The sequence below is a fragment of the Phaethon aethereus genome, assembly GCF_964289735.1.
Source record: "Phaethon aethereus genome assembly, chromosome: 12".
Taxonomy (NCBI): Eukaryota; Metazoa; Chordata; class Aves; order Phaethontiformes; family Phaethontidae; genus Phaethon; species Phaethon aethereus.
The window spans coordinates 19,887,240-19,912,998 of record NC_138588.1 but is presented as its reverse complement, the minus strand read 5'-3'; the positions used below and the strand labels follow the sequence as shown (position 1 = coordinate 19,912,998).

At 38.7% G+C, this 25,759-nt stretch overlaps 2 protein-coding genes across 2 annotated transcripts in view; one reads left to right on the top strand and one right to left on the bottom strand.

The window, feature by feature from the left end:
• Window positions 1-25,759, top strand: part of ACSBG1 (acyl-CoA synthetase bubblegum family member 1) — a gene marked incomplete at both ends in the record, with an annotated part of 109,697 nt that overhangs the window by 31,852 nt on the left and 52,086 nt on the right. The window contains 5 exons of the mRNA XM_082005082.1: window positions 1,593-1,732; window positions 2,769-3,015; window positions 3,709-3,781; window positions 18,141-18,618; window positions 19,325-19,378. Coding sequence (XP_081861208.1) covers window positions 1,593-1,732; window positions 2,769-3,015; window positions 3,709-3,781; window positions 18,141-18,618; window positions 19,325-19,378 — 992 coding nt within the window. The remainder of the gene's footprint in view (window positions 1-1,592; window positions 1,733-2,768; window positions 3,016-3,708; window positions 3,782-18,140; window positions 18,619-19,324; window positions 19,379-25,759) is intronic.
• On the bottom strand, window positions 6,428-19,590 carry IDH3A (isocitrate dehydrogenase (NAD(+)) 3 catalytic subunit alpha). Its single transcript, XM_082005416.1, has 11 exons — window positions 18,676-19,590; window positions 16,355-16,417; window positions 14,454-14,537; window positions 12,989-13,103; window positions 12,246-12,433; window positions 11,877-12,010; window positions 11,038-11,140; window positions 10,895-10,959; window positions 9,156-9,240; window positions 8,503-8,655; window positions 6,428-6,589 (listed from the first exon to the last, which is right to left on the bottom strand). Exons 1-11 carry the CDS (start codon window positions 18,700-18,702, stop codon window positions 6,506-6,508), a joined length of 1,101 nt encoding a protein of 366 aa, XP_081861542.1. The 5' UTR covers window positions 18,703-19,590; the 3' UTR covers window positions 6,428-6,505.

Here is a 25,759-nt window from a genome sequence, read left to right as displayed (position 1 = left end):
TCCAGTTTCATTAAAGTTTTTAAATCCAAGTCCAAATAAGGTAAAATCTACTAGAAGGTAGTAAAGAAACTTTTCTTCTAGTGACTGAAACAGGACTTATTCCTTTGGTTCTGTAGGTCTTACAAGTTTTAGGACTAATTAGCTGCAAAGCACAATGATATAGCTAGAGCAGTCTGTACAGGGGGAGTATTAGAGGAGGTGTGGAAAAAGTTTTTACAATTATTACAGTTGTCTGGATCAGCTGGGAAAAAGGTGACATCTCAGACAAGGAAGACTAAGTGCTAGAGAGATTGGTAGAAGGACTTAGGCAAAAGGAAGACGGGAATGAAAGGAAAAAAAACCCCAAACAAACCAACCCACCTTTTAAACGTTTGGATACAGAACTAACTTTGGTATGTATCTGTGGTTTGACAGAAGTTTCTCATTCTATAAACTCTACTTGTGCTTCCTCAAATGTGTGGAGTGTGTTGACTAGGGAGAGAAATAACTTTTATAGTTAGGAGATCAATGCCTATTCCGTACCAGAAGGATGAGTATAGACTGGAAGTTATTTCTCATCATAGTTCTCAGGGAGCAGTAGAGGTGGTAGGGCCCAAATCCGTGAATGCTGAAAGGGTGTTATATTTCCTTGATTGTATCTAAATTCTTAGTGTTTATTGATGACAAGGAATCGGGTACCAACCTGATGCTGACTACATACGATCAGCTGCATTATTACACAAAGAACTGGTATACCATTTGTCTGCGTTATTTGTTGAAGCATGTTCTGAAATGCTCCAAAGACTGTTATTTGAGTACAGTGAGAAGTCACCAGTATAGTGAAAGCAAAGAGTTGGAATTTGCTTGGGTAGTACTCAAATTTGTAATAATTCCAATGAATATATGTTTATACTTCAGAATGAATGCATAAAAAAAAAAAAAGCAGCACGTTCCTTTATCAATAGAATAAGGTATCACTATCATTGTTTACAAACCTTAAAAATAATAAGATTCCAGTCTGTTGTTATATTCCTCTCTTGTCAAAAGTAGGGCAGGAATCGCTACTTCCACTGCAAACGGCCTCTTTTTGATCTTGACTTCCTCCGCACACTCCTGTCTGCCTTGGTTCCATTTTGCTTTCATGGAGCCTTCCTGCAGTAGTAACTTGTTTTTGTCTGACCCCTCTTGGTGGCTTTAAGAATTAATTTTAATCATGATGTTTAACAATGAACTTGCTTTTTGGTGAGATAGCAACAGTAAAATAGAGAGTGAGTCCTGTGCTGATTTGGAAGAGATTATCGTTCACAGAAGAATTCCAGACTATGCAGCAGTACCTTGAGAATAACTAACCTGTTACTGGATTCTGTAAAAATTGTCTGGAGCAAATACATTATACTGAGGGAGAACTGAGAACTTGAGCACATATTTGAAAAATACTAGCATGTTTATTTTGAAGATAATGAATCAATAGGCTTTGTTCTTTGAAAATATTATCTTTGGAAAAAATCGCTCTTATTATTTATGTCAGAATAGGACAAGTGGGTCAATCCAGACATTAACCTGATCTTCAGAATTTATTTGAATTCAACTAATAGCCTTTCTTTTTTGCCTAGATTTGATTATTACAGCTGGAGGTGAAAATGTGCCTCCAATTCCAATTGAAGATGCTGTTAAAAAAGAACTCCCAATTGTTAGTAATGCTATGGTGATTGGAGATAAAAAGAAGTTTTTGTCAATGTTGCTGACCCTAAAGGTACACCAGTTTTGATATTGATTTCAGTGCAATTATACACCTGCACCTAACAAAACAAGAAAAGAGGATGTTAGTGGGGGAAAAAAAAAAAGCGTAGCAACTACAGACCAAGTCCAGATAGTCTAAACTTCTTATGGTTAGATGATTTGCTTAACGTCTACGTGTTTACTGCTGTTTCTCCTATACATATTATAATAAGACCTACTTCTTACTTAAATGCAAATTTTTACTTAAGAAATGTTGAAGAAGTGAGAAGTCTCAGTAATGGAGCATAATAATAGCTTTTATTCTTGCAGAGGAGCAAAGCTAACAAATGTTTCTGTTACAGGCAAAACCAGTTCCAAACAGAAACAGACTTTCCAACAGAAACATTTCTCTACAATTTGTTCTTTTCATGTAACTGTCATGGTTTAGCCAGGAAAATAAGCATATACCACAGCAAAGTTGTTATTTTGTTCTACAATTATCCTTCTTGAAACCAGGACAGTGACAGAAGAAGGATAATTGTAGAACAAAACAATAACTTTGCTGTGGTATATGCTTCAATTGAGAAACCACATTTTTCTAAAGCATTTGCACTTTGTTCTGTGTACAAACATAGTGAATGACCCTTCCGTTTTTCTCAAGTTGTTTACCTCTACAACTGATACTCCCTACCTACAGGTACAACAGAAATATTACTTTAAGAAATGTTACTTCAGGAAATGGTTCTATCTCAAGCTGTTGACATTACACCCCGGTTATTCAATTTAATGATGAGCTAAATGTTCCCTTGTAGCAATGGAGTAATTAGGAAAATATAGTAGAAATTCAAGGTCTACAGATGCACCTTATTGCCTAATTCATTGACATGTTTTAAGTCTGTTCATGTCATCTGCATATAAGCCAAAAATATTTGCATTTGGTAGCCAAGTGGAAAGAAAAGCACAATAATCTGTAGGTGTTTCTGCTTTTTAAGGCTTACAGAATGATCAGAGAAACATTTAATGCCTTGTAAGAGTGAGCATTTGATGATTCACTTCGTTTGATATTTTAGAGTGTGCTGGACCCAGATACATCTGATCCCACTGACATTCTCACCGAGCAAGCTAGAGACTTCTGCCAGAAGACTGGTAGTAAAGCAACTAAAGTATCAGAGATTGTAGCTACAAGAGACCAGGCGATCTACCAGGCCATTCAGGAGGGAATCAACAAAGTGAACATGAATGCTACTAATAGGGTTCATTGTATTCAAAAATGGATAGTCCTGCCAAGAGATTTTTCCATTTCTGGGGGAGAACTAGGTAAGATTTACTGATTTATATTGAGGTATACACACAGTAAAGAGCCTGCTGATCTAAGAGTATTCACACACAGTTTTGTATGCCAAATTCTGGGTACAGCCTCTAGGGGGAAAGGAAGAAACTGTTGTGCAGCATGTGTTAAAGAACACAAAAATTGGAGTTTTTGCTGTGCATATATTTATCATCTGTGCTCGTTTACAAGTGCAGCTCTATAGTCAAATTTCAGGTTGCTTTGGGCAATTAGACAATCAATTCTGATTAATGACTTGTGCATTACAATATGAGTAACTTCCAGTAATAATACTGACAATTTCTTGTCAGTTAAAAAAAAGAGAAGCAAGACAGTGGAAGCCTGACAAGAGGCCCAAGCCCATTACCAGCCTCTGAATAAACTGGGAATTATTTAAAAGCTTTCAAAAACATCATCCTTCTCATTATTTTTAATGAAAAAAGTAGTAGTAGTCAGTCATCACCCATCACCTTGTCTGCAGCTACCTTTGGAGTCCTCATCCTTATGTGGAGGCAACCTTACATACCATGCTTGCTTCTCACTTTTAGCAGGTATCTACACTTAGAGTGGGAGATGTTCTTCCCAACAGGCTCTTCAGTAGAAAATCTTAGGAACCAAAGCTCAAACGGAGTAGGAAATTTTTGTTCCTATTTCTGCTATTGTGACTAACTCCCTCTTTTAAGGTCCGACAATGAAGTTAAAACGGCTCACCGTGCTTGAGAAATACAGAAATGAAGTAGACTCCTTCTATGAAGAATAAGTCTTTCATCCAAGTATTAAGAAAGATCTGTGAGCTAAAGAAAGTATTTCCTACTCAAAAGCATTAATGAAGATTTATGCTTGTTTTGGTTTTTAGTCTATTGAACTGAACTGCTAGAAAACTGCTGTCAATTCCTGACACTCACCTTATAGTTTGTTCTCTTTTTACAGAAGCATCTATACAGTGTGTCCATTTTCTAATACTGCTTTTACTTTATGACCTAAATGATTAAGATTAAAAGCATGCTTTCGTGTTGTATAAAGTGGGTACAATTCCTCTAGACTGAAACACAAAAGATTTTTTTATACAGTGTTCTCCCTTTTTTTGTTGTTTTTGTTATACAGGACGTTGCCAGTAGCTCATGATATATTTTGGTAGATCAGTAGTTAGCAGTACTGCTTAGTGAAACTGTTATACTACTCCAGTGATAAAAATAATTACTTTAAAAAAAGGTAAAAGGGCTGGGTTTTTTCCTCCTCTCAGAGAAAAGTTTATTTTCGTTCACTAACACAACATTTCAGAACCTGAAGACACTCCTCTTCCATTTTTTTACAGTGGCTAGAATTCAGACTTCTGTGAAAACAGCAGCTCATCATTCCTTAAATCTGTGTTGAAATAAGCATTACTATTTCTCCTAAAAAGAAATAAACAAAAAATTGGGGGAATAGCTCCCTAAGACTGAAAGACATAAAGTAGCAAATACAGGAGCTCTCACATTAAAGTGCTACTTAGAACAGAAACTTATTTTAAATTGTTTACAGCACTTTTTTTAAGCAAAAGAGCTTAAAAGCAGTATTTCTCGGTGTGTATCTGCACGTTTCAGTATTCACATTGTACTAATTCTGCCAAATGTGAGCTGCGTTTCTTTTTCGCCATATAAAAAATATATTATGCGAAGGATGTTCTTGACAGAAAGTTGTCTAAAGGGCTTGCTGTTGGTAAGTGATCTTTGGCAGAGATTTGTAACAGTGAACACAGGCAGGCTACAACCACTGTTCTTGATTAAAAAAAAAAACACGCAGAATAGGATATTGTTTCCATGAAAGTTCCATTACCAGTCTTACGCATCTTACAGACTTCAGATTTGTTGCAAGTACCAATAATCAGCTCAACACGTAAGACAAGATAGCAGCCTAGGGTTATAAAAACAAAACAAGCAATAGGACTTTGAAGAGTTTATTTTTCCCCATTTTGTGCGTAATAGCAATCCAGAAGTTCTTTAACAATATTAATCTAAAGGAAACAAGGAAGCAGCAGCTTGTGAAACATAGAGAGAAATGTTGCTCTATTAACCAGAAGCAGAGTGCATGAGGAATAAAACTCACTATCCCTCCTCCAACATGTTAGACTGTATAAAAAAAAAGCTGGGTTGCTACAGCATGAGAAGTTGTTACATAAAATCGATTTTACTTCTGAAACAACCAACCTAAACAGTCCTAACAAAGTCACCAAGTGGAGTACTATCTATTAATACAATTAAGCTTTAAGAAACCTGGTTCTGGCAGTGGGGATAATCCTGTGCTATAGTCATGAGTGTTAAAATACACGTTTTCTTATATGGTGTGCTAATGGAAATATACCTTAAGACATACAGATCATCATACGAGTCAGTCTGATCTGTATGGGATGAAGAAGGGAGGGGATAAGGGCTGCTTTTGCACCCATTAAGCTTAATAAGCAGGGAAAAAATAGTCCCAGATCCCCTTGAATAGGGATGAAATGTGTTTCTGGAACAGAGGCACCAGAGCCAAACCTTCGGTCTGTCTTAATCCATTTAGGGCTAGTCCCTTACATTCAGGGTTTCTAGAATAAAATTACTAGTCGATGCAGTAAGACACACTGAACAGACTATGCATAAAAGTACAACACAAAAAGCATTCTAGGAGAAGTCATGAAAAATTTAGTATAAACTTACAAAGTTCATACTTTCCCCTCACAATATATGGCAGAAGTAATTTTGTGTAATTAGAACTCTGTTGTAAAGTGTGTTTCAGAGAGGAAAACTTGTAAGAATTATTTTGGTATATAGATTTGAAAAATAATTTTACTTTAATTAAACATTAATTCTTACCCCTTGCTGGTTAATCGTTGTGGACTTTTTAAAAATACACAAATAGATTATATCTCTAGAATTTTCTGTTTCCTTATTCATGCCCTTGGAGGGCAAGGCTATATTTCATGATTCGCCGGAGTATCTAAAGTGTTTTTTTCATTGCTTTTAACATGAAATTGCTATTTTAAGTTATTTTATACCCGTTTCTGTTTATGAAGGTCATCTTGTGCTACTGTTAGGCTGAAAACCTTTCTTTTAAATTTCAGTAAGATCAATAAAGTAGGTTTTAACCATTAAGGTGCTTTTACATTTCACTAATTCTGTTACTGGTTTGTTTGCATAATTTTTCTTTGTGGAAAGTAAAAACCTCTAGTTGAAATGGAAAATGGTAGACAGTTACAGTGGCAATGAAAGAATTCACTTACATAAAAACGTTCAACCGATAGAAAAAAATAAATAAAACAAAGCACTTAGAAAAGTCCACTGAAAGCAGGCACAAGCATCATTTGTAGCCATTTGGACTAAATTTATTAATGGAGAGGCCCTAACTAAAAAGTTTGCTCTCTGAAGAGAGAAGCAAACTATATGCATATGGACGTCAGGTTATATATAATGTATTTTGTGTGATGTGTCCTTTCGGAGTTATTACGAGTGGTATGAGAAAAGTTTAGTCTGTGTCCCGTACTCTGCGGCAGATCTCCTCTGTGAACTCTGAACACTTGGCGCTACCTCCCAAGTCTTTTGTCAAGACCTAAAAGAAAGAAAAAATAGTCATTACTAAACCGTTTTAAGGGGCTAGTCTTGTCTCTGAACAGTTCTGTATGTTCTTCTTACATGTTGTATATGGGTACTAAATAGTTGTGAGAAGGAATACATCGAGTTTGAGTTTTTCCACATCCCACATAGCCTTCATCAATAAGGACTATGCAGACTGAAGCAGGCAGAGAAAACTTGAGTTTGAACATCAAGCATTCTGTTATCAGATTTTAACTTAACTACAGGAAGAAAGTCTGTTTGGGCGAAAGCTCTCCACAGTCCCTTGGCCACATAAATAGTGTAATGAATTGTTAAGTATTTACATTTTCAGTAAGAAGTTTGTCCTTTGGAAGTAAAATTTATATATGAAGGCTCAGTGCAAAGGCAACTAACTGACAGTCATTGAGTAAAGTTTGGGGTTTTTTTAAAGGAAACCCACACAGAAAAAGCACACATAGCTCTTAATGCTGCATGTTAACAGTTCTTTAAATTTGCTTAGTTTAGTTAAGAGATGGAAAAATGCAGAGTTAAAAGAAACTTTTTCATCAAGTACAGCTCCTGCCTGGCAGCATGAAGATAATAAAATTAGAAAAAAAAGTGGAGAACACTGCTTGTCCGACCTAGCTAGATTAAAGCGGTCTAGGAGGTGATTTAAAATCATTAGTTTTCCCTTTACATGACACACACAGAGATCTTCGTTAAATGGCTGGGGGAAAGGGAGAAGTAGCAAGCATGAGAGGCAATAAAAGTTACTATTTTAGGATCTTTTAATTTTAACTGCATTATGCTTTTTTCAATTTAAAAAGATTCTCTCCACTGTGAGCTTATAATCATAACATTGTAAGTAACTAGTAAACAAGTAGCCATGTCACAACACTTGCACTATGTTATCTTCCATAGAATTACTGACCTGCAGATGGAGGATTTCATTTCCAGAGCAGTAAATAGGAAGTTTACAGGAGCACCTCTTTATTCACTTGTAAGTTTAGATTTTTTTTTTAACTGGCTCCTACACACAGTAAGGCAGCTGCAAACAGACCACTTATGAAATGATGACAGCTTTTTGTTTAAACATGCTTGTCACTTTTAATCACAAAGCAGCTTTTTATGCTCCTGTCCAAGATAGCCCGTCCAGCACGGCTAACTGCTAATCCTCTTTAACTGCTATCTTCATGATCTTTCCATCTATGTTTTGAAAAGGTGGATGTCAAAGTAGATGAGTGAACCAGTAACATTAAGAGCACAAGTTCAAGCCAGGTTTTGGAGCATAAGCCTCGTTCCCAAATATCCCATTTGCGTCTCTAATAGCTGGAGACACTAATTGCCAAGGGGAAATCACATAGAATCTTAAGGGAAAATGTAAATACTGGATCAAAACTGTTCTTTTGTAGTCCAACAAGGAGTGAAAGCAGTTGGGAGGGAAAAAGAAATAACTGACTTCAAAAAATAGGAGCAGAAGTATTACAGTCAGGACTGAAATGCTATAAACGAAGTGGATGATTAAGCCTGTGAGCAAGTGAGAGTCCTTCACTTCAGGATTCAGATTGAAATATATACACTTTGTATGCATTATAAACTTCACAAGTGAAATATCACTAGTTACTTAAACCTTTAATCCCCTTCATGAAAAAGACATCCCATTTTAGCTTTTAGAATTAACAAAGCTGTGGAAATGTAAGAAAGATGAGACACAAGGAATGCTACAGCCTGTCCTTATTACTACGCTAGGCAGATTTAATACCACTAAAGAGAATATAATTACTATAAGAGAAGGATAGCGGCGCTGCTCGTGCATCAGGCCAGCAAAACAGGTCATCCACTGTTCTGGTGCTAATGTTCTAAGTTCATTTTTGCTGTGACAGAATATGATTTTAATTCACTGCATTTATTTGCACACCCTCATATTACCTTTCCATCTTTGATTGTATCAAAGCAAGCTGTCTCAATTTTTGTGGCATGTTGGTGTAGTCCCATGTGACGCAACATCATTACAGCACTCAGAAGAAGGGCAGTTGGATTTGCCAAGTCTTTTCCTGCAATGTCTGGTGCCGTTCCATGAACCTAGAAATAAAAGTGAACCTATCTGTTACGATGCCAATATGCTGATTAAAATGTCCTAGGCAATTCAAGTGCATGCAAGCAACCTAAAACATAGTCCTCATGCACAAGCATATTAAAATAGGACTGACTTCACTGTGATACAGTTAATGGAAAGAATATAGGAAAGACCAGAACAATTCAGTTCTAAAGGCATCAGAAAGGGGGATCTAGGTAATCTAATATCTCTCAGTTGTGCCCCTCAAGTTCTATTTCATAGAGGGTATGTATCTTATGAAAAAAAGGGAAAACAAAGTGTCAGTAAAAGGACATGCAAAAAACTTTGTGTAATATATACTTGTAACTACTCTCTCTGGATAAAGTTTCAGCAGCTTCACAGTAAAAAATAGTTTTATGGAGCACTTCGTTAAATGACAGCCTTATTGTATGTCACGGAAAAGTTTTAGATTTTCAAGTTGAGACAAATTAGTTATTGTTACCACACCTTACATATGAAGACTCACCGATTCAAAAATCGCAACTCCATTAGCACCAATATTTCCACTTGGTGTTACTCCAAGACCCCCAATCAGTCCAGCACACAAGTCACTGGGGAGGGAAAAAAAAAAAAAAAAGAGGGAAAACCCCACGAGTTTTACCATATACAGGTGCCTCTCTGCAAGCGATTAACATACTTTTGTTTCTCATTTTATTGCAACAATAACTTATTTTATACACCCACACACTCTAAGAATAATATTGGGGAATAAGAGATTCTGTTAACCACTTGTACTCCATTGGAACATTTGAAAATGTGTAGACCTACAAGCAGGAGACAATTTGATAAAGGAAAATTAAAAGGAAATTCCAAATACTAGAATAAAGCTGATTAAGATATAGGCACAACAAAAGGTACTCAAAGCACAGAATACCTGTAGAAGTCTCAAAAACTAGCAAAAATTGTAATGTACAGGTCCTTGTGACTATCCAGAATTCTTATTTTCTCTGGCCACAGAGCTACTTTTCATATGTAAAGTCCTTCTAAAAATGTGGCAGAATTTTGCTCCGGTAGATGAATTACCAGTAGTTTTAAAGTTTATTGAATGTAGCTTAAGGAACATATTCCAAGTGACACCAGACTAGCTTTCTGTGACAAATTCTTCACAGGATTTCTGTGAGAAGTTTAAAATTGGTGATACTGAACTAGGTAAAGCAAGTTGAAATAGTACTGATGATGGGACTCATCTGATTTGATCTCTTTTAGTTAACAGCTAACAGCTGCTGTGAGGGCACTATGGACTCCTCTACCAGTCCTTAAAGCAAGAAGCATTAGCTGGAGTGTGGTTTTTCTTAGAGGTGGCAGGCAGCCTTATCAGAGAAAGAGTGCAATTTTAAGAGAAGCTCAACAAGCATTTCTTCTTATACGTAAGTTACCTTTACATTTAATATCTGTACAAAAACAGGAGATGGATTCTAAGATGTAAATCGCTGTTGAACTTCTAAAAAAATTCTGGTTCAGGCTATTTTCTCACTCTCTCCTTAGAGGTGCAAGGAGAAGCAATGTTATGTTATACATTGAAAAGTTCAGATTAAGATACTTAATTTTACACACAGTATTTAATTGAATTTACATTCTACTTAAACATTTTACAGAATGGAAAATGTATGCTCCTGGATTTTGCCTTCAAGACATCAAGTACCTCTAGTATGAATGTTATTCAAATACAAAATTTAATTTGAAGATAATGGAAAAATACAATACATAAACCAAGAGCTGGTAGGATAGTAAGAGGTCACACATTTCATTCTTTGGTGACTATGCAGAATCATTTAACTGTATGGCTAGCTGGCTGTAAACATCATGATCCCACAGTCATCTCACACAATCTGTTTTAGTGCTTAAGATTACAAGGTTTTTCCCCAATATCTAACTAATCGTTCTTTATTACTATTTAAGCAATTAAATTCTTCACACATTTGGAGAAATTTCTCTTCTGCCCCCTCTGAACAATATTCATAGCCTCCATAAGCAGAAACTTTTTTTTAGATAAGAAGCACGTTGTCATCATATAGCCCCTCCCAACAATATATTAATCATTGAAGTGTAATAATAATACTCTTCCCATCTAGAGTCTGATTTATAAAGCTTTAAACTCTGGATGCCTAAAATCATCGCCCATCTGGCTAGCATATAACCTGAATAACTGTCTGGAAAGTAACAATATTTTACATGTTGCGTCAGTTTAAATAAAAATCTCCATACCTGAGGATGTCACCATACAAGTTTGGCATAACAAGCACATCAAATTGTGATGGATCCTGAACCATCTAGAAAGAAGTATATTTTCATTAAGGTTAAGAATTTAAACTAAAAAATAACCACAGTTAAAACATATAAATACTCACATTCAGACACACAGTATCCAGATACATTTCATTAAATTTAATATCTTTACAGTTTTCTGCTGCCTCCCTGCATTTTCTCAAGAAAAGCCCATCGGACATTCTCCTGCAGTTAAATAAGCAAGCAAATATTGCAGTTATTGTAAGCAATACTGAAGATAAAACTGCATGCAACACATATAATTTTATATTAATATATTATTATATTACTAAATAATATATTAATAAACATAGTATAAATTTTATATTAAATAAAAATATTAACTGTGCAGAAACTTAATTTGTGAGTAATTATCCCTTATGTTATACATAAATAATATTTAAAATATATTACAGTCAGAGAAGTCACACCTTTTAGATGTCCTCCTAAAATATTTTCTATCAGTAGTTTAACAGGCATACGTTAATTCTCTGAATGACTTATTCATTTACTAAAAGCTTACTGAGTTTGTAAAGGTGGTGTCACATAATATCACATGTGTTATGACTCAGTTCAGTACAAAGTGGCTTGGAAACTGTAAAAGACACTAGCCATGTTCACCCTCAGTTTTTAAAGGCATTTTTCTAGTTTAAGACTATTTTAAAAATAAAGAACTTCGCAAGAAAGTCACAGGATTACTACAAGCTTACTAATAAAAACATTAGTACATAATTATCACAGCACTATCAATACTGGGTCAGTATTACCTGTTCTACTTAGGGGCATTTATTTTACTTATTGCCCATTTCACTTATTCCCACTAGCATCAACAGATGTTACACATCTGAGGAAGATTTTAGAAGTTATTTATAATTAAATATGTATTACTATTTGTTCTCCTCAAAAAGAGATGCCAACATACATAATATTTGCCTTGTGCACAGCAGTAACGTGGCTTCTCTGATTATTTCTGGCATACTCAAAAGCGAATTCTGCAATACGCTTGCTAGCTTCTTCTGTGATCAGCTTGATACTTTGCACAACACCTTCCACAATCTGAAAGACAGTAGTTGCATTGATAGTAAAAGTGTAAGCTCATTTTTCAAGTCACAGGTATGAATGTTAGGAACAAAGCAGTAGAATTCTGAGTGAAACAGTCTCAACAACACATTTCTCAATAAAATCACTTTTGCATGGGTAGCAAACTTAAAAAACACCACCGAACCCTGTAGGCCACTGCAATGGGCAAAGTTATCATTCATGAAACACAGAAAACCCACCAGGAACATACCACATGCTCAATTCCACTGTATTCGCCTTCTGTGTTCTCTCGAATTGTGACAATGTTCACATCTGTGTATGGGGTTTTGTACCCTTCAATTGAGACACAGGGACGTACATTTGCATAAAGGTCAAAGGTTTTACGCAGAAGCAGATTCATTGATGGGTGCCCTGCAGCAATTGGGGTCTTTAATGGCCCTGAAGGAAAAAAAAGAAATACAAGAATGAATGAGAAGGTAAACCCCTCATGAATTTGAGAGTTGAAACTCTAGGTGAAGTAGTACTCTCACAGAGGATCTCCAAATTCCTATTTAACCCTTATGCTGAAATGCCATGGGAATTTGTGCTAACAGGAGCACTACATGGTGGTACTAATCAGCTGTTTAAAGGCCAAATTGTGACACTTACATGGAATAGGAGTTTTTACAAAAAGTTTTCACTGAAAACAACATAAAAAGATACTATTCATGAGGAATATAGTTACCACATCCTACTGTATATCAACTGCATTAGAAATGCATTCTGCATAGAGTCCAAAGGCTGGTATGTAATAATACCCACCTTCCCTAGAAGACCTATGAAAGTTACAGCTTTGAAACAAAGGACGATTTTAAGATTACAGAATACTACCTGACAGGCTGTCCCCTACAATTAGCCATTTTATTGTGCTACAGATGAAGGGCTTTGTCTTTAAATCACACTCACAATAAAACCAACAGTATTTTAACGTTTTTGTATTAACCCATAAAATACCTTTTAATCCCATTTTGTTTTTATCCATGGATTCTTTGGCATCTGGAGGTATCATCCACTTCCCTCCTGGTCCTTGGATAGCTGTAACATTCCTCTCCTCCCACTGAATAGGAGCCTAAACACATTTACTCTATGTTAGCTTAAATATCGTAACTTTTGCTTCAAGTTTTAACTTCCCTTTTACAAAGAGGTGCATAAGGAATTTTGTCCAGGCCTTCCTAAACTATCTTTCTCTGGTGAGTGAGAGTAAGCGTGAGATGTTTGAACTCAAAAATGAACATTTTTAAAAAAAATGTAATTAAGTAAGCAAAAATGAAATAGTATGAGCAATGTGTCATCATAAACTTGAATACCACAAGCTGCCTCCCTAGGCATCATATAAACAGAAATCATTAGAACCGCAACATACATGCTATGTCTTTCAAGCTGTTAGAGCTGTTGAGTTCCTTGTATACAGAGACGTTTGAAAACTGAATTCATTGAGAACTCATCGTCCATACTGCCTAGAAGACAGTACGTAACATAGATATGTATTTCTCTAACTGAAAATCTGCCAACGTTCCACAATGCTTTCTGAATTTGAATTGACCACGGGAATCTTCTAAGTGGAAACAGGCTGCCACCCACGCATCTCATCAAGAAGGACCATAAAGAAAAAGATGCAAGCGCTTTCATAAGCAAACAAAACCAATCTAAGCACAGTATACTAGGGAATCCCCTTTAAAACAAAGTATTGAAAACATGCACTCACACGCAGACTTAGGTTTTACTCCTCCACACCTCCTGCTTGACTCCCCAGAACTACCAAAACTATTACAAGGTTTTCACATATAATTAAAGAGAACTTCACTTTTTCCAAATCTAAGTTGTATAGTTGTAATAGAAAGGGAATATGCCTTGTTGCCGTTACTGATGTGGAACAATTTAACAGGCATCTTTCCTGATGAGCTGTATTTCCTTTGAAGGAATCCAGACAAATTCTGATGAAGGTCCTCAGATAAGTAGTGAAACAGTTCTTGGATATACTCAGTTTTCGTATCGCTTAAAGTGAATGTGTTTGGCAGTGCAGCAGTTTGATTTCTAAGTAAGCCAGTCTTTTCATCGCATGCTTTCATCCGCACTGGAAGTCACAATGGATGAAAGAACATCCTCCAGTTGCTCAGGATTGCTACATCAACAGGATGATTTCACGTGATATATTGAGTTCATATTTCCAAAAATTAAAACAGCAGCATTTGCTCTCAACTCTCTACTCCTCCGCCAGCTAACAGTTTCAAGCCCCGCCTTCATATCGCAATCCCATCTTTTATTAGCTGAACCTTCAGACTCTTTCTGTTGTCAAGAAGCTTTAATAGCTTAAACGTGACTTGATCTTTTGGAAGTTAAAGAGAAAACATTTTTAATACACCTAATTAATGCTTGTTTTTAAACTTAGAACACTTACAGCAAGGCAAATATGACTTACTTTGGCAGCATCAAAGATCTTCATGACAGCAGCAGAAATCTCGGGTCCTATGCCATCTCCTGGGATTAAAGTTACTGTTTGTACCTAGGTGAAGAAATATCAGTAGTACAACAAATGAATGCTTGTTTTCTATGTAGAAAACATTTTCACATGTTGTAAGAGCCGAGTAACTACTAGAAAGGCAAAGAAAGTTTCAGTTACCAAATATTCACTGTGAAGAATAGTGGTACTGGACAGAAGCGAGAATGACTAGCTTGCTTTCAAACAGAACGTGCAAATGTTTTGAGAGAATTGTTTAAAAATCTGCCTACTATCTGTTCATATTTCAAAACACAGAGGTTTAACCTGAAAGGCAGGTTCCTGCTCAGTACTCTTTGGAATGAATGATGTCAGCATGCTTTCTTTTGACATTTGGAGAGGAGATAATATTACCTAGTTAGGGCTCTGTTACCCGTATGTCTCCAATATTATCAGCTTGCTGCATAATACTGACACATGTTAGAAAACATTAAATTTATGAAAAGCTACATTCACCCTAAAAAGATAAATCTCATGGATATCTAAACTTCTCGAGTGACTTCCTAAAAATCTCAGATAATAACAATACCAAGTTATTTTCCTCCCATAATGTTCTCAGTCGTCTTTCTTTTATCATTTTCAAACAGCTGAAATAAATTGCACAGTCCAGGCTCATGAATAGCAGGGGAAGAAAGTACTCTGCTTTGATAGAAAAAAATAATTATGATCGCTATTCTAATCATACATGCCCCAGCTCTTTTTGTTTTACTTCAAGATTTCCAGCAGTTTTGTAAGGGCTTATTACCTACATAAATGACAGCTCAGATGCAGCATTATTTGCAAAACCCCAATCAGAATCAACTCCATAGACATGTTTCCATCCTTCTCCACACAAAATAGTCAGAATTTCAATATATATTGACTGATTTTTTAACTCATTTGAGGCAAAGAAATTCACTGTGCACCACAAAAGAAGCAGAGCTTCAGATAAAAGCGTACTGCTGTTGAGCAAGCACATAACTGATGGAATGCCTCAAGATTAGTTTTGTGCTGTCTTGTGTTGTTGCTTCACAGCACAGCAGGACTCCTCCTAAGACAGAGAACGCTTCATCTGAAACAGTAACGTGGTATAAACAGAATCGGAGGTGCCTCACCTTCTAAATTTTTTTATACTGTACAAGATAGGAACGACCCTTCGGTTTCTTTTCTAGTTGTTCTACTTGTTGTTCTACAAAACTTATAATTAAAAGCCACAGTTCCTCTTTAAAATTAAGTCCTGCTTAAGGGTGCATGCCGTGGTGCTGAGCCCTGCTTCTGCCTGAGCAGTTTTCAAGGCTTCCTGCACTAAAAAACAAAGGCTCATGGGCATTTCAAACACATTATACATAAAGAAGGTAAAACATCTACAAGCGAATACACAATCAGTGTCTAAAATACTTCACAGAGGGCCTTGAAAAGGCAGAACTTTAGATGAAAGGTATTCTAAAAGCAGCAGTAAAGTAAATCTAGTGCCTAGACGAAAGTCTGCAAAATAAAGAAAACGAGAAGCTTCTCAACAGTCTTTCTACTTTGCCCAATATTTGCCCGTTTCCAAATGAGTTTCAGAAGACTGGCTTATGTCCATATTTTGTGAAAAGTTTTCATGCCACATCTATCTTTTGCTAGAGCCTTTTAAAGCGTATTATCACTTACGCTTCAATATGCAATTGCCAAAGACAGTAATTAACCAATATAAATACAGCAAGGCATTAAGAGCATGTGTGCCCACTTATTTAGGCCTTCTTTTTTGAGCAAGTAAGAGTAACAACAGCAATCTTACAAATTTCTGAACATGTTCCTTGAGAAACTTCTTAAAAGAAAAAAAATGGTACTATTATACTCACAGCACTACCAAAACTTCTGGTCACCTGTTTTTGGTTTTTGAAAGCACCTAACAATCGAGAAACCTGCAAGAATATAAACCAAGAAGATGCTATTTTAGTACACAAATGTGATTTTAACAATATTGCAGCAAATCCACATTTGAAAATCATATTGCTTTAAATTTCTCATCTCGGAACTAGCATAAAAATCCAAATGAAACAAGAGTAACTAACGCTTTGCCAAGTTGCTCTCTAACATTCTGTGCACTAACACCTCGTGCGGGTATTCTTAGCACAAGGTAAACCGAGGACAGCTGTCCTGGTTTGCAGTGTGCCATACTATCCTATCTTGCCAGGGGGTGAGGGGAAGTCACTGCACGATAACCCGAGTCCTTACTTACTCCACATTTAAAATAAGGTTGCAGTAACTCTAACGAAATAGATGATATGCTAAGGATTAGGATTCGTGGAAAGCAAAGAGAAAAATCAAACACTTTTACTAACGGTTGGGTAGACAGTATCTTTACACATTTTAGGTAACGTTTCCAAAACTACTTTGCATTAGTATCATTTCTTCCATTCAAACTCCAGTGAATTTGTTCTTCCGCCTTTTACAGCTGTAGATTTTGTACTGCAGCCTTCTGCGTGCCTGACAGTTTTAAAAGGCATAACTGACATGCACATTAAAGGCAAAATTCACCATAGCAACGAGTCTACACAGCATAGTCAAAGAATTACACTTTTGAACATCTGAATATTCTGAGCTGGCATTAAGCTTCAAAACTGGGGTGATAGCTCAAGCTCTTGCCTAGCTGAGCACCACGGACAAAATCCCCAATTGTATCAGTATCAATAACCTAAGTGCAGAAAAATCACAGCCTCCTGGTCTTCTCCTCATCTCTAGGGTTCTTCATGCCTCTGTGACTCAAGAGTCAGAAGCCTTCTAAGTGTAAACAGACTTACGCTACTTCAGTTCCACCCCACTCATGCATGCAAGTCTGTCTGCAGCTATCCGGATAGGTAGGAATGTATTTGACAATTTGTATTCCTCTCCAGTCCAATTTCTATTTGTTACCTCCTACCGTTACTGACATGTATGCTTAAACGTAGCTGTATGGCAGAAGGGACAGACTATGTCAGCACTAGTAGAAACAACTAGAAAGAATACAGTTCTCATGTATGTTGTAACAAATGCTGTCGGAGAAGTATTTAAGCTAGAATATATTTTTACTTGCAACCCAACATGAGATGTACAAGGTCATTGCAACAAGCAAGTGATGTTTACCATAGCAAGCCAAATATTTGAGGCAGCAGCTAGAGCAATAAATGAAAAGGGGAATTTGACTACCCAAGTGTAAGTGCCCTCACGGTACGGCTCCCGCATACAGTCAGGATTCACATGCCAGAGCAGCCCCGGGGATGGGACATGCAGTCTGTCTTGCCAGAAATCATGGGCCTAGCACGTTATGCTTAAGCTCAACATCTGTAACGTTAGCTGAGAATCGGGCGGAACAAAATTGATCCATTCTGACCTTAAAGTCATGACTCGTGATTAACTCCTGACAGTTCTTCCATATTTTAGCCTATATGTGCAGCGAGGCTTCCTCGATGACTTAGCCTCCAAAGGCTATTATTTAAAGGTGCAAAAGAAATTTCATTTACTGAAGGCAAAAAGCAGCAGCATCTCCTTGATAGCCCCAGGAGTAACGTCTGCGTTCCAGAACAGTTCAGAGCCAGTGAATCCCAAAGGACAGGTAGCGGGCCGGAAGCAATCGGGCAGAACCCGGTAACTGTATTTTTTCCCCAGAAGACTCCGTCCCGACCTACATCACGGATCCTGTTCGGAATGCCGTTTCCAGCCCTCGCTGTTGGGACGCGGCGCACAGCTGGGCCCGCCAGGGGCTCGCCCGCTGCTGCCCGAGAGCCGGTCGCCTCCCCGGCTCGGCTGCGGCGAGCCGCCCTGCCGGTGCGGTGACCTCTACGGCGCGATCTCCCCGCCAGGCCGCCGCCGCGGGGCCGCGCCCAGAGGGATGACTCCCCCGGCTCGGCCGGGCCTCCTCCCGGGCGCCCGCGTAACGGCGCGCCACGGACCCTTCCCGCCGCCGCCCCGCGGGTCTGGCCCGGGGAGGGTGTGCGGGAGAGAACCTGCCATTCTGCCGCGAGCCCTGCAGCCCTCCGCCCCTCGGCAGCGCTGCCAGGGCCCGGCAGCACCGCGACCTTGCGGGCGGGCGGGCGGGCGGGCGGCCCTCCGCGGCGGCACCGCCTCAGGCGCCGCCGAGGCCAAGGTCACACGCGAGCGCCTGAAGGCGGCGCGGTGAAGGGGCGCGCTCCCGCTCGCTTACCGTAGGCATCCACGCGGCTGCAGCCATGATGCTCCCAGGCACCGCGGCTCGCTGAGGCCCGAGAACACCCGCGCCCGCCTCGAGACCGGAACCGGCGCGCGGAGCGCGGCACGCCCCGCCCACGCGGCCATAAGGCCCCGCCCCCAGGGAGAGAGCCGCTGCGGCAGCGCTGGCCGGACCGCCTTCTCTCAGTTCCCGCGTGCCGGTGCCGTCTGAGGCTCCTTCCTTATCCCGCTCCTGGCGGCAGCGATGCCCTCGTCCTCCTGCGCCCCAGCAGTGCTCCCCGGCCCTGTGTGGCGGGAAACATTCCCGCCCCCGCGGCGGTCCGCTGAGGGCGGTGCGCTCGCTCCCGCGCCGCGCTGAGGTACCGCGGGCAGCGCCCGGCAGCTGCCTGCTACCCGCCCGGCAGACCGCGCCTGGCTGCCGCGGGCGAGCTGGCGGAGGCGCTGGCGGAGAGCCGTCGCTCTCGGAGGTGCGTGAGGGGCTGGGGTGGACTCAGCCCGCGGCCGCTGGAGGGCGGAGCCCGGCGGAGAGTCCCGGGTGTAGTGTCTGAGGAGGTACCGTTACGGCATCTACATAGTGACGAACACAAGCCGTTTGCCAAGCGGCCTCCAGTTTTGACGCATTTGGTCCTTTTATAAAATTTCAGCTTCTAGAACTGGGTCGTTTACAAGGAGAAAAAAAAATACGAAAAGAGTGGCAGGTATTTGTTGCAGCAAAGAAGAAAAAAAAAAAGACCCATGCCCTTCAAACTGTCAAAACCCAAAGCTGTTGAAATAGGGACAATTTAAAATTTTTATTTGCCTTAATTTTTGAGGTATTTGTCTCATTATTTTTTAAAGTGTTGATGATACTGTGTGTCAGCTGTAGGAGTCTGCTTAGGCTGCGCTGCGGGAGGCCCCATGTTGTGGCCTGTCCCTTGCCGAGCAGCGTGTGGCAAGGGAGACAACACACTGCAGTTACAATAAATAAGAACTGAGGCAGCTATCTTAAAGTCCCACCTAAAGCAGTTAAGAAGTGCTTATTCTTCTCCATGCTTAAGGGTGGGATGTTTTTGAGAGTAAAGCGCCAAACTAGAGCTAGGGCAGTTTGAGCTCAGACCGCTGGGAGCAACTACTTCATCTGACTTTTAAAAGATTTTTCCTACTTGTGAAGTAGTGATAATACTTCCATCTTCTGTGCGATCTGCGTAGCGAAAGAGTGATGCAGAGACACTCATTATATGGTAGGCTCTGCTGGCTAAAGAACAGTGTTGCTATCGCTGCCAATTGTGTTCGGTCAGTTTATGTTGACTGTTTCACTGTCAATTCAAACAGTTCAGGAATAAATTAAACTCTCAGCTTTGATACAAAATCAAGACTGAATTTCTAAAGTCAGTAGTTGCAAAGAGTGATGTAAAATATGAGTCTAATATATCCTGAATGTTTAAACTCAAAAGACAACTTTTTTTTCTTTCATTTCTTATACTTTTTTTGGCGACATAAAAAGTTCTATCTCAGTATAATTTGGTGCCAGTTTTTGCGGCCTTTCCATTTACTTACCTCTGTCCCGTATGGGCTTGAAAACTCGGGACTAAGACTGTGTGTTCACTTTGCTCTTGTCTTGAAAGCGTGAGTAAGTAGAAATTCTTAGAATTGCACAGCATTAGTAGTCCCTATTTTCTGAGGATCACTTGCCCTTTTTTTTGTTTTCCATGACAGGGCACCAGAGGTACTCACAATTTTTCCTCTCTTGAAACAGCCTACTGTGTGTATGTTTTATTTTTGATAATGCTTTGAACTGAGAATAGTCTCTCAGATGTTGTCTGTGATGGCAGGTGTGCAGAATTTTCTTGATACTGATTTTCTTCTGGTAACTACTGTTTTTTCATGTTAGTCTTCAAAATCCAAATTGGCCCTGCAGACATCTGTTCTAAATGTTTCTGCAAAGTAATTTTCTTGGTTCAAAGCTTGATCATACTTTGTACATATCAGCTCTTTTGTTGTGCCATCTTTACTTTCCACAGCTTCTATGTCCTGTTCTCTACTTTTTTTCCCCCTCTCCTTTTGTAAATTGAGGCTTGCTGCCATCTCGGATTGACCTATGATGTTTCTAGGACGTACTAGCTGAATTTTTAATGTTTTTACTGTACAACTTCCCATGAGATGTAGACATCTGTGTAACTTCTTTCTTTATATTTGTTGTGGTTTTTGCCATGATGCTTACCAAAGGACTCCATGAGTGTGAAGTTGAGTATGTGCTGATTAGTATATTCATGTTTTCTTGTGTTTTGTGACTGTATCTGCATGTACGTCTGGGTTTACACTTTGATTGTAAATTTAGGGGAGGGGAGAAATTCTTCTTTACGTATTTTTTCAACAGCTATTACAACAGGTTTCTGATCTGTGTCTTATAGGTGCTACCATAATAGTACTACAATAAGAGGCCATTAACAGTGATTGGTTTGGACGTGTTCTGAGAAGGACTAAACAACACTGTAATAAAACCATTAGTCGTTATTTTGCCTAGGAAAGAGATGCCTATAGAGAGATAGTAGTAGTTTGTTTCCCCTAGTGATCGCTATATTGACACTCCCTGTGAGGAAATTCATTATATTAAATGTAGTCTGCCTAGGAAGTGATTAATTTTGGATTATTATTTTGTCCCTGAGGTAAAGCACTGTCTTCTGCAAACCATCTTAAATCAAGTTAAAATGACTTTTTTTTTTTATTATGGATAAATTAGGTTTAATGAAATGCAGTCAGAAATCTCCATCTTCCAAGATAGTGTATTTTATTAAGCTAGAAAGATAAGATCATAAACCCAACAAATTTGGCATAAGGTTTTCCTTTCTGTTTGTTTTCTTTAGCATTAAAACCTCTACCGAAAATTCTTGCTCATTATAACAAGTGCATTTAGTCAGATAGTCAGCATCTTTCATTGGTTTGAGGGCCGTGAGTATTGCATCTTTCTCAAGTTCTATTTATTCATTCATAAGACAGGATTCGGTCCCATGAAGCATTTTCTTATAGGCTAGCACTTACATTTAGTGGGATATAAGCATCTTATTGGTCATGTGTTGGAAAAGCTATTTTTCCCATCTACTGCAGTAGCATCAAACCATCATTTTTCACTTATTTTAGGACTTCTGTTTTGTAACTGTGTATTTACAGCTCACTTTTTCATTATAGTTTCCCATAACTATTAAATAAGAGGCAAGTTGTGACTGTTGGTGAAGCATATTACAATGGTAATGTTTTGTAGCTCTGTAGCATTTTTCATTTAAGGGACTTACAAGCATTTTAATTATTTTATCTCCACAGAATCTACTGTAGGTGAACATTATTATTCCTCATTTACCTGTGAGCAAACAGGATTGTGAATAGCTTTCAAGTAAATAAAACAAGCCCCAAAGACTTGGGGAATTTCCACAGTGGAGAATAGAACTCTTCCCTTGTAATCGTTGCAATTAGTGATTATTGTTAGTTACACTTGCAGCAGAAGGGGGCCCTAACAACTCATAGAAAGTAGCAACAGAATAAATGTACAGGCAGCCCTTCTAGATCAAAGCTGTTCTTTTTACTAACAGAGTGGATCTTTATGAAGAGCTGATCTGCAAGGAATCAATCTGTGTGGGAGAGAGATTGTTGGAATACTTGGTGTGATGGGCATGAAACCCTGCAGGTTTTTTTTCCCCCAACGAAAAGGATAACTTTTGATTATGCCTATATATGAAAACTCGAAGTTGTAGCAAACCAACTCGAGCAGTGAAGGCAGTAGATGTGCAACTTGATTGTCAAAACTCTGTGTGGATCCTCTCCTTAACAGGTAAAGTGGTCTCTGTTCAAAGTATCTTGATCTTCCTTTGAGGAATAAGAGCTTTCATACTTCAACCACAGTCAGATTCTCACTGCATGATTTACAGAGGCAATTTAAGGTAGTATGACCTGTCTGTCAGAGGTTATTAAACTTACACCTCTACTAATAAATCAGAGCAAAGTCACCTGGTCTAGCAGCCATGGCTAGCAACAGTTCAGAGCAGGAGACTGTGTACTGAAGGTGATCGGGGGTGCTAGCATGATTTGTCTCATTTCCTGAGCTCTGGCTGTGGGAACATGTCCCTGCAGCTGGGGTCAAATTGCAGCCTTAAATGGGTGTTAAGCTATTGCAGCTGACAGTCATCTTGCTATAAAATATTAAATCTGGTGTACATGGTTGATAATATATTTTTTTTCTCCAAGAATTAAACTTTTAAAGCAGGTGAACTGTGGTTACTTAACCATGTTCTTGGGTATAATGGCCAGTGTAAGACTATTGTATATATACTTATACTACTTAGTAAATGTTATTTGCAACTGATTGCAAGATATGTGCTATGTGTTACTAAACAACTTAAAATCACTTGGTTTGGCAAACAGTTTAGAGAAACTGAAATACAGTAAAGTGTGCTGAAAGGTTGGTACTGGTGACATTAAGGTCAGATCTGGCTGTGTACATAGAAAAGTATTGATTTGTTGCAGTAGCTTGTGCTGGGAGTAAGTATTGCTTAACGCCCAACTGGCATGTTAAACTAATCTTTGATATATACAGATAGAAGAAGTGAAAAAGAGCAAACTGGAAAATTATCTGATCGTTGATACATACAAACAGATAGGAGGAATCAAAAAGAGTTTGTGCATTGTATCATCTTAAGTTTTACCCAGCTAGTATAGCAAGATAGTTATGCAGTGAAACATAAGTACCACTATAGCATGCTTGAGAAGAACTAGCTGGTATAGTGGAACCCTCAACAATCGGTGTTTGAATCCTCTTTTAAAAAATCTGCGCATTTTAATTTTATTTAATAATCAAAATACTCTTCGGAGTATGGAAAGAACAACTGAAGAAACAGTTTATTTTCTGTCCATATACTTAGCGGGTACTGTTCCCTTGGTAAGTTCAGTCTTTCTCTTACAGGAAGAACTTCTAACTCTTTTAAAGTAATGAACTCTTATCCATACCAGTTTTTCTGTGTAATTTCTTTACATTAGCGTGAAACCAAAACATTTCTGATATGCAAGAGAAAAGTGGAGGGGGCAGAGTGGAAAGCCAGGCCCCAAGGCATAAACAGGAATATGTCTGTGAACCTCAGGAACTCTCCCTCTGGCTTACTTTGTAACCACAAGTAAGTCTTATTTAGTTGGTGCTTTCCATTTAGGCCTTCTGCTTTTTATTTTGATTCTAAGGCTAGAGACTATTTGATATGTGTATCATCTAGGATACAGCGAGACCAAATAGCCAGGAAGATAAAAGCAGGTAAAAAATGAGGAAATGAGAGGTCAGTCTTTTCACTGTAGTGATACTGTTAAGTATAGAGAATCACAAGATTAAAAGATACGGAGCCCAATGCACCCCTGGTGTCAGTTCACTAATATAATGACATAGAACATAAGCATAACATAGAACATATAATGACATTAAACATAATTTGGCCATTTATATTTAATGTGATTTGCATAGGCAGGCAGCTTGAATTAGGTGGCTGTGAAAGGTGAGCTATTTCATGCAAATCAGTTGACTGTGCATTGGTCTGGTCTGAGTGAGAACAGCTGCTAGCTCTGGCATTTCAGTAGCACCAAGTCATAGATAGGAAACATGCTTAATTACATGCATAACCAGTAAAGCCAATGGTCAGGCTCATCCAGAGTTGAGGATGTGTAAGAACTTTCAGAACTGTCAAAGTTCTTAATCTCAAGGGGCCCTTATGGGTTGTTTTCTGCTTCACAAAAAGTGTGTTAAAAGAAATTTTTAATAAAAAGAAATACTATATTTTGCAGGTTTTGGGGTTTTTTTTTATTCTTTACTTTCTGATTTGCCTGTGGAGAATCTTTTTGAACATAACAATCCAATGCCATTGTACCTTGCGGAAAAGAAAAGAACCCCACAACACTACTGGCTAAAAGCACAGAGGTCAGTTTGGCCATTTAACACACAGTTGATTCAACTGTCTGACACTTGAATAGACGCTTGGTTCATTCTTGATCTGATGGTAGGTCATTCAGAGTTTGTATTGTCATTATTATAGCTGCTTCTTTCTTATTTTGAAACTGTGCTGCAATATATTCTATTGGTAGAATCCAGTTTTATTATGTATACAATATCTTTACTTTCAGTATTATTGTTAAATGTTTGTTCTTTCTTGTTATATGCCAAGGTAAATTGAACTTCTGTTATCATCCAATGCTGTTACCAGGTTAGGTTCATTAGAAGCTGTAGGAAAAAGCACAAGATAATTCTCCAGGTGTTTTTATTAAATGTGATAACTTGCTGAGGAAATAATGACCATGGGCAGAGCTGTAGGTGAAGAAGGTAGGAATTTTATTAAATATTTATAAACCTTCTCCCGTTCCTGTGTGCACAAATGGGAAGTGAGCAATCCAAAGTAACTTATCCATAGAATTATAATGGTCTTTCCTCCCTGTTCCCATCCTTTCTCACTCAGCCTCCTTCCTACTCTTGTTATATGAGCTTATCCTTCTGCAGGTGTTAGAGAATATCGGTTGGTTTGAGTGTATTCATTTTGTCTGTGAGCATCTCTTACATGCTCTTTTTTTTAATTTTCCCAGAAATAGGGAAATAAGGTTGTATTACTTGAAAATACACTGTGAGCCCTCTAGTGGTACTTTCTACCTTTGCTTTAGGCAGTGTTAACTTTTTTCTTTACAGCTGTGCTTGCTTGAGGCAGAGTCAGATTACCGTCTGATTAAACGACTTGAATCTTCCTGACTTTTTTTTTAGACTGATTTAACGTGAGAAGGAATATTCACTGGTATACCTGGGGGTTTTGGCACCGCTGGTAGTGAACTCGCATCCTGGATGGCCAGGGCTGGTTGGAGCCACTGTGTGGACATAAGCGTTTACTGCGGAGCCCCCGCGGCACCTGTGATGATGTGGGGACGCTGTGGACACTCTGAGCCTCATCCAGCTGTATTTAACATCGGCGGCATGGTACGGATCAGATGCAAGCGCTGACTAGGATGAGCTTTTACCTGTGGGGGAGACCAGCTGCAGAAACGTTTGCTCTGCTAATCCGTTTTTCTAATTACTAGATTTGCGCTCCCTCTGC